The sequence below is a fragment of the Nicrophorus vespilloides genome, unplaced genomic scaffold (genome assembly GCF_001412225.1).
Source record: "Nicrophorus vespilloides isolate i.1.1-1 unplaced genomic scaffold, Nicve_v1.0, whole genome shotgun sequence".
NCBI classification, from domain to species: domain Eukaryota; kingdom Metazoa; phylum Arthropoda; class Insecta; order Coleoptera; family Silphidae; genus Nicrophorus; species Nicrophorus vespilloides.
In genome coordinates, this window is record NW_017098059.1 from 1 (window position 1) to 9,788 (window position 9,788).

The 9,788-nt window shown below is 32.0% G+C and overlaps 1 protein-coding gene across 2 annotated transcripts; it reads left to right on the forward strand.

Annotated features, from left to right (window-relative positions):
* Window positions 1-610: 610 nt before the first annotated feature.
* On the forward strand, window positions 611-9,414 carry LOC108561588 (glutamate receptor ionotropic, kainate 1-like; the record flags this gene model as incomplete). 2 transcript variants are annotated; one of them, XM_017919593.1, is given in 6 exon segments in its annotated part: window positions 611-862; window positions 1,325-1,345; window positions 3,231-3,406; window positions 7,656-7,709; window positions 8,379-8,543; window positions 9,259-9,414. In XM_017919593.1, coding segments are annotated over 6 exon segments (824 nt in total), but the record flags the coding sequence as incomplete, so codon positions are not given.
* Window positions 9,415-9,788: the final 374 nt, after the last annotated feature.

The following is a 9,788-nucleotide window of genomic DNA, read 5'->3' on the forward strand; positions in this document are numbered from 1 at the left end:
TGTTTGGGGAATCTAGCATGTATCGATATATTAATGTGGCTTTAGCCGTTTGGCTGTAATTCGTGTTCAAAGTTTAAAAATGCTCGAAAAAGCAGTGTTTTTATATTTCATAGATTTACTCGAAAACTAAAATACATAGTATGAATTCAAAAGATGCATATGAAAGCTGAATGTTTGGGGAATCTAGCAAGTATCGATATATTACTGTAGTTTTAGCCGTTTGGCTGTAATTCGTGTTTCTTTTATGAAAGGGGAGGCGCCAAATGATTACATACTTTTGAGGGAGGCGTAGTAACTTACTACAGATTCAATATGCAAAGGAATATTAAAATGCATATGGAGTGAATGCACCATCTCTTATAACCATAAATCTTATAACCATAGTTTACAATAAGAATAAAGAATAATTGAATAAAATTTAAATAAACTCATGTGAAATTTTATAAGATTCAACTCTGATTTCAGCATAACAATAGATTTATAATTTTCTTATTTTTGGAAATTTATAATATTTACTTTACTGTAATTGTAATTGTAATTTACATAAATTTGTGCAAGAAAAACCTTCTTGTGTAAGAAAATATATTAGAGTGTTTTCTTTCATTTGCAGCATGTCGACAGATGGAATTCGGTGTGCAAGCAATCTTCGGTCCGTCGGATCCCATCCTCGGGGCGCACATTCAGAGCATTTGCGAAGCGCTGGACGTCCCCCACGTGGAGGCTCGCGTCGACTTCGAACCTGTCTCAAAGCAGTTTTCCATTAACCTGCATCCGAGCCAGGAGTACATGAATAGGGCGTTCAAAGATTTGATGACGTTCCTGAATTGGACCAAAGTCGCGATAATTTACGAGGAAGACTACGGTAAGACCAACGAATCCAACACAATTACAAATTTCGATCGATTCGCACAAAAAAAAAAGAAAATTCAAATCCGACACGTTTCATAATTGAAAATGAATAAAACATATAAGGAAATCTTTCTAGATATATTTTTTTCGCAATCGGTAATAAATTAAAGATATTTTTTTTTTTCGATTAAACCGATATATTCATGGGATCCGCGGATTCCGATCAAATATTCATCACTCCAATTTATTTTCGCAATTAATAACATTTCTTTCGCTTCTTCTCTCTTTAATTTCCAATTTCTTTCGCTCGCGTTTCCAACAGAATATAAATGAAATATTTACATCGATCCTCTTTCGAAAAAAAAAGGGACGCGCACTCAATTAGTACGTATTTAATCGAAGATCCCAATTCTTATTTACCAGGAAAATCGTAACGGAAATGAATAAATAAATAACTGATTAATTTTTCATTTAGTCCCGCTGGTAGGGGGAAAAGGTTAGCTCACCTACCGATCTTTACTAATCTGTTACATAAGTAAATTACGAAGCTTTATTTACACATATATTTCCTATTATTTTTTAGTTTATTTAAGTAGACAGGCTTTTGATTTTATTTACTTTATTATTTCTTTAAATAATAAAATCATCGCTGCATGAAAAGATGATGATTAGTTTGTAAACTGTTTTTGGATGAAATCGAATCTTCACTTCCTCGAAATTTGTCTTATATTGAACCTGGTTTTTTGTGCGCAATCGAAGCAAAAGACTGCGGCAAAATTAGATTGGAGAACGTCGCGAAACGGTGGAAAGGACGGATGGAAAAACCGCGATGCAATTTGTCATTGCCTCAGTCCCTTTTTTAAGTGCTTTCGATACAATGATTCTACTGTTGCCTAAACACTCCTCCCCGGGTTCGAGATAATACGTCTGTTTCCCCCCCAATCGCTTAAGCTTGCGACGAAGACGAACAACAACAAAAAATAAAGAAAATCAACTTCTCCGATTTGCCATTTAATTTCTTCCGTTACTGTCTCCGACGTCCCCCAACGCAATATCGGAGATTACGTAAAGTTGCAAAAATTCGAGGCGACATTTCCTAATTTTTTTGCAAGATAATTGCATTTTACTTATTCTCTTTTTATATATTGATTTTGTTCAATAAAAAACTAACGTTAATTAAAATTATAATATAATTAATTTAAAGTTGGAACATAAAAATCGCAAGGATAGAAAAGTTTCGACACAAATGATGGTCACAAATCACTTAACTTTATCGATCATCAAATGAAATAATGAAACATTTCGTACCTTTCCGGTAAGTGTTACTTGTTGTTGCCGGAGAAAAGAAAACTTTCTTGTTTCACGTGGCACTTGTTCGAGCGACAAGTTTCTCCAGCGTCGAAATGAGGTGGCTGGGAGGCATAAGGGGGATGAGTGTTTTGGCTCTCGGCAGCAAGTGGTATACTCTCGTCGAAACGTTATTGAAAGTAAATATTTCTGTTCCGTGCAATCGAAGTTTTCCAGATTTTCCAGATTTCCTTGAAAGGAACGCGTGTAGGTCCTTTCTCTGTATATATTTATGTATGTATATATATAAGTGTGTGTATTTGTGCAGAGGAAAGGAAATGGGGGAGCGAGAAAAGGAAATTGCAGAATGCATTTCCAAACTCTCACTCCTCTCAGTTTTTCCATATCGGAATTACGCTTCTATTTCCCTGCAAGAACACAAAAAGAAACAAATTGACACCGGAATTACTTGCTTATCAATGCGATACAAACCATAGACCACTTCTTTTACGCGAATATCGCACAATAGAAACATGTAAATAAGATAGGTAGAATTCTGCTCTGTTCTTCAGATTTTCGTTATTAATTTTAAAGTAGATTTGTTACGTTTTATTTTTTCAAATTATTTTATTTTCAATTACTTAATTTGTTTTGTCAATGCTACATCTACGTTTTTAAATCATCTATTTAAAAAAAAAACTTTATGATTACCATAGAAACAATATATATGTAACTTTTGTAACGATTGAAATATAAATGAAATAAAGGTATGGTAATCATGGAAACCATTTAGTTTACAAACATTATATAAGTTTAGCATCAAATTGATCCAAGAATGACTATAAATTAAACAATTGAAATATGTATTAGTCATGGAAATAATATATTATGAATGAAATTAGACTAAATTTTATATCGTAGATGTGGCAGTGATACTAATTAATTTAAATAGTTTTTGGATGTGGGTTTTCGGTGCATGCATCCTATCGATCCAATGGTTCTAAAGCGCTTTAGTTTACGTAACTTTTTTTTACGAAAGTTCCAACGTGTTTTATGTGTGAAGTTCGGTGCATTAAATATCGTATTTTTGGTAGGACTGTTCAAGCTGCAGGAATTGGTGAAATCTCCGGCTTCGGCGAGGACGGAAATGTACATAAGACAGGCGGGACCAACAACTTACAGACAAGTTTTGAGAGAAGTTCGTCAGAAGGAAATCTACAAGTTAATCGTGGACACCAATCCGAGAAACATACAGCAATTCTTCAGAGCTGTAAGTACATTTGTTAACAATTACATTTCGTAAAAATATTCTAATTAGAAAAGATGTTAACATCTTTTTCAATTGTAAACAAACAGTTTATAACAAAGCGTGTATACATATAGACTGAACTGATTCCGGCTGCAAGTATCTATCCAATTTAATACTGCAGAGTGAATGAAGTTAATTGAAAATTTTGTTTATAGTGCACCAATAGCGAACCGATGTTTGCGTGTTCGTCCATTAACGATTCTTGTTTATTTATCAACGCGCATAAATACAGAATAAGTTACCAAACCGAAACAAAAACAATTTTCTCTATAAGATTTAATGCATTATTATTATTTTGATATTGATATGCAACAATCAGTTGATTTTCGTTAATACATTTGTAAAAACTATAAAATATTTCAAGTATGCAATACATCGGTATTATTGAATCTACTTGGAAATTCCGTTGCAAAAGCAAATTGTGGTAAGCTGAAGGATGTGTGCGCGTTCTTTGATCCTGGAAAAGGAGCAAGGCAGACGTCACCCTAAGGAGCTTTACTTGTGTCAACGAGCATCCACTGCGGCGATATTTTCATTTCCGAAGCGAGGTGGTGCAAATCCCCGCAGAACGTCTAACAAACTACATACTCATCCACTGCGAATCACAATAATATTGGTTTGCAAAACGAGAAGAAAACAAGAAAAAAATCTAATGAAAAGAATAAAAGTTTTGTTATATAACTATGAGAAATTATAATTTATGTTTTATTTAATTGATAAAATCTCTGAAAACCTAAAAATATCATTTTTATCTTCTTCAAAATAAAATTAAAAGTTTTTCTTATAATGGACAAAGTTAAAAAATCATTCTAAATTCTTTACTTCTAATATCACAATAACAAAATAATTGTAGAAGTATTGCAAGAAAGTGTATAACAAGAATATGAGAAATGACGATGGGATATAACAATATGCTGAAAAGGTTCGGTGCGAATATAAATAAAATAGGGAAACAATGTGATTTGCACGGTTCTCGACGAGGACGGAAAGGTCAGAAACATAAAGCAGATTTATGCCCTTTTCGCGCTGAATCCTAATACGGGAAATAGAATAACATATTCTGCGAATTAACATTACTGCCGTTTCCTACCGTCTGTCGACAAAACATATAGACACACAAACACATCATAAAAAAATAAATGAAATTGCATCAACCTTTTGCACAGCTTCTATTTATTTCGAGATGGAAATGTGCTTTTCTTTTTTTTTTGTTAAAGTTTCATCTAGTCACTTCATATGAGATTCACATTGAAAACTTTCATTTCCTGTCTTGAATTATTTTGTTTATAAAATGGATATTTTCAAATAATATACGTAAATAGTCACAAAGAGTAATGTAATTATTTATACAAGGTGGCGCAAAAGTAATGTCATATTTTGAATTGGCTGCCATTTTTGTAGATGGCGTCAAATGTCACAGTGCTTTGACATTTATGATGTAGTTATATAGTGAATTAGTTGTCAATAAGCCATGGAGTGATACACACCTCAAGAACTAGTGGATTTATTGTTTCTTCTTATTTGACAAAATTTTAGTCTGTCATTTTACTGTCTTTTTGTTTGTTTGACTTATATTATTTAGTTTAGATAATAAATATTTTAGAAGAATAAACATATATAATCGAGAAGAATAATATTGGGTTGGCTAGAAAGAAATTTCGGTTTTCACAAATAGAAGTTGTCAGATAAACTTCTTTATCGAACAAAATGGAAAATATATTTATTAAAATAATATTAATATCTTAATAAGGATAATTACACTTTAATGACTAATTAGTTAGTAGCAACTGCAGTTTTCACGAAATTCCTGAAACAACATCAGATACTCATGTTCTCAAGCAGCAAAAACAAAAGCTCTCTGCCGCTTTGCATTACGTAATTGCTATTCTTTTCCGTTCCCATGCAACAAGACGCGGAATTCAAATATCAACAAACAAAAAAAAAACATCTAGCAAACAGGAAACAAAACAAAAAGCACTTCATTCTCGCGTTTTTACGTCCATTTCCATGAGTTTCTTCTTTCACATTTTTGTTTTACTATTATTTCCATGTTTCCATTATTCCGAAAGGAGAAAACAATAATAAGAAACAACAAAACAAAACAAAACTAAAAACCATATGGCGAGAAAGAGAGTATTCCTGTTGACATTCGCCGTCTGCGTCGTTATGCAATCAATTGTTTGCGTTCGCCGCTAAAGGGAAAACGGAAATACACGTGTAAAATGTTTTGCTCGCCGCAGAAACCTGCCCGCAAATTAATTAGAAACGCAATTGTCGCTCTTTGTGTGTTGTCGTCGTTCTTTCTCTGTCTCCCTGTGTCCGTCATTCTCTCGTTTATTTTTTGCGGTTCGCTTTGTTTATTAAAATGTCGAATGCAATTATTCGACCTCAAAATCCACACAGCGTTTCATGTAAACAAAAGTCCGTGTGTTTGAACTGTTCTTTTATTTTCTCTCTCTCTGCGCTTAAATTATGTACAAATTGGTGGTCGAGTCGATTGTGGTGACCTCTATTATTTCAGTAATCAAGGAATTTTATTTAACATTTCAGTTAAAATTTGCAATTACATTTTTTGTTTATAAAATATTACACTTATATTACGTTTTTAAAACAAAACAAAAAATAATAATTAGTACAACTTTAAACCAATTTTTTTTCTTATTTCAACAAGTTTGCACCGTCTAAATCAAAGTATTGTAATAAACAATGTTAAATATTTATACAATGTTAATTTTTTATTAATTTCATTCAAATTCAAGTATTTTTGTCTAATACAAGTGTGAACTTTCATAATTTCTAAATTTTTTGTTAGAACTTTCAATCATTTTATAAGAAATATTACATAAGGTTGTTGAAAAGAGTAGAGCAATAAATAGTTAACAAAAATTTAAAATTTTACTAAAAAAAAATGTTTTTGAAAAGATGTTTTTTTTTGTTGAAAGTTTGAAAAGCGCATAAATAATAAATAAATATAACTGCGAGGTTGTAAAGTGGACTTTATGCATGCGGTCCATTTGTGCTTTGAGGACTTTTACTATTCGTCGGGTATCTCCAAAAGTCCCCGCATTCGATGTGAATCCTGTAAGAGCAAATCCATTACTTTCAGTACGTAGAACGGATGTCAAGGGAGCACTGCATGCATGGCAATCCGATCGATGGGCTTATCGAACGGTTATAGTTTAGTGCTAAACGTAAATCCTCAGATAAAGCGTAATCTCGAAAAGTTCCGTAGAAACTAACCGTTAGATTTGATTTGAATTGCACATTTTGTTCATATAAATTGTAAAATTTATAAAAAAAATACGTTAATAATTTGCAAAAGTACCACAGGTTGTTCTACTAGGTCTAATACAAATATATACTCAATGTATTACATACAGAATGAATTTGTAAATTCTGATGTAAGTCGAAATTGACGTGGAAAGTGGAATTTCATACATAAAAATTAATTACTTTTAATTCTAAATTTTAATTATCTATTTTTTTCATCATAATTGAAAAAGTTACTGTTTGTAAATAATTTACATGAATTCTGCAATATATTGTAAAAAATAGCAAGATTACCACAGGGTATTGTACTAAGTATGATTTGAAAAAGATACGCAAGAAATCATTTAGAGTTTAATAAAGGTTCTATTGGAATTATTAATTTAGTGAATGAGATTGCTGGAAGTATGTGCGGATGTTGGGAATGGGAAATCGAATTGAATGGAAAAGATGCAAACGGAATTTTTTGCATTACCGAATGCAAATTCGTTTCTTCCGTAGGTTCTATTATTAAAGTGGTATCGGGTGTGGCGTCGCGACGCCCCTCATTTGTATTAAAGTATGCATAATGCGATGTAGAAGAGAGACAGAGAGAAATAAGCGAAGGACGAAACTCCGCATACTCGAAACCCAACGATTATTCAATATCGCAATTTATGCAGATCAAAAAAAAAAATATGAGACTCAAATATGTTGAACTGAGCAAGTTCTGAAACTGGAAAATAAAAATTAATCATTTACAAAATTCAATAAACATTGGCACGAATTTGGGCCAAAGGGATGACAAAATTATTTACTGAATTATTCAAATGTGAAGAACTGAAAAATTTGCAGACAATAAAATTGAGATTCAAATGTAAAAATCTGTTTCGACTGTTGTCGTATAAACTCATTCTACGTTTGTGGATGGAATTAATCAAGTTGTCCTTGTTTTTGATTGCAGATCCTACAGTTGCAGATGAACGACTACAGATACCACTACATGTTCACAACGTTTGTAAGTACCGGCGATAAATCGTTCGAGGAGAAGTGGGTGGGTTTATGTTTTCGGTGGGATGCGGATATTCGCTTTTGTATTTGCACTAGGGGAAGAACTAAACTCTGCTATAGATTTCCAACGACTCAAACGGTTTATGCCTTTTAATACAAGAACAAATCTACAACGATTTATACGTACTTCTATTAAATTACAAATTTAGTAGTAAAAACAGGAAGAAAATACAATAAGACAAAAACCAAAAGAAAAGAAGTTAAGTAATTTCATAATAATGTTGCCTAAATAATTAATAGTAATCAGATACTAAATGGAAGTTATTTTTTTCAATTTTAACATTCAAACGTTTGCAAGTATTATAAATTATGATATTAAGTTTTCTCAAGTAAAAATATATTCAATTTTCTCTATAACTTAGATAATAATACACGATATTTCAGAAGTTACTTGACAAGTAACTAAAAGTATGTTTAAACTCGACATTTCTTTAATTATTTACCAAATATATTGATTAAACAATAAGCAGATGTAAAAAAATTACTAAATTATACAAAATTAAATTAAGATGTATACTTGTATGATGAACTAAATCTCAGCTTTTCATTTTATACACTATATATTTTGTGTGTGTGTGCGCGCTTTTTTTGAAACTTCTGTTACGTTTTTCAACAGGATTTGGAAACGTTTGATCTGGAGGACTTCAAATACAACTCGGTGAACATTACGGCCTTTCGCGTCGTCGACATAGAGAGTCCCAAAGTGAAGGAAGCTTTAGACGTCATGGAAAAATTTCAGCCGATCGGACACCAAATCCTTAACAAGAGCGGAGTTATACAGGTATGAATACAACAACAACAACAACAAAAACTACATGTACCTTCACAATATTCCTTGTAGTTTGATTCTTTTTTTTAATTTAAAATTTTCTATTGAAGCTCTTTAGAAACTTTGTTTTTTTTTATAGAAAAAATTGATTTTGTATATATAAAAAAAACTGTTATAATATTAACTATTTGCAATTATTTTTCAACTTATAAATGTATAGAAATTTCAAGCAAAACTTTACAATTATTTTAACCATTGTTCAAGCAAGAATATCATTAATTTCATCGTTTACAATTATGTAAAGTAATAGTTTTGAAATATACTGAAAAGTTTATTTCTAACAAGAAAGTTAAGTCAAATATTTGGAGAGATGAAAGGATTTCCGGTAGTTTCCAAATCAATCGGTTAGAAACCTTTAACACCTCGTCTTTGCAATATGGGAAATCATGTTGAAAACCGACGATTGTTCCTGGGAAAACTAATCTCTTATGCATGAAACTAGGTCAGCACCACTTCCATTTCTCCACCGCAACAATTGTGTGTGTTTGTTCTAAGCTATTGGCGATCGTTCTATATGTATTTCCTAGCTTAAAGTCTCTTTCCCCCCAATCGCACATTCGTACCACTTTACAGCTTTCTTTCCTATTGTTCCTTCTCCCCCCACATTGCTGTCCTCTTAAGCTTTTAGTGGCGCGGATCCGTTTTAATCAGGACAACGTTGTTGCAGGCAGAGCCGGCTTTAATGTTTGATTCGGTTTACGTGTTCGCAAAAGGATTGGCCGCAATGGAATCGGGACTCTCCATCAGACCGGTCAATTTGTCCTGCGATCTCGAGAGACCCTGGGACGACGGACTCACGTTATACAATTACTTAAATACAGTGGTAAGTTCAGATTCAATTCATTTCTTTTAAATTTCCCGCATTTCCCGTATTCAATTTTTATGTACTTTAATATGAACTAACTCAAATTTTACAATTACTTAAATACAGTTTTTTTAAAATTTGATTTACGCGCTTTTTTTGGAAAACAATTACAGATTTCTACTATACTTGTGAATCGTTATTAAATTGGAATTAAATTTCCCTTATTTTTGTGTTTTACTATGAACGAACTCACATTATATAATTACTTAAATACAGTGGTAAGTTCAGATTCAATTCATTTCTTTTAAATTTAAATTTCCCGCATTTCCCGTATTCAATTTTTTTATGTACTTTAATATGAACTAACTCAAATTTTACAATTACTTAAATAC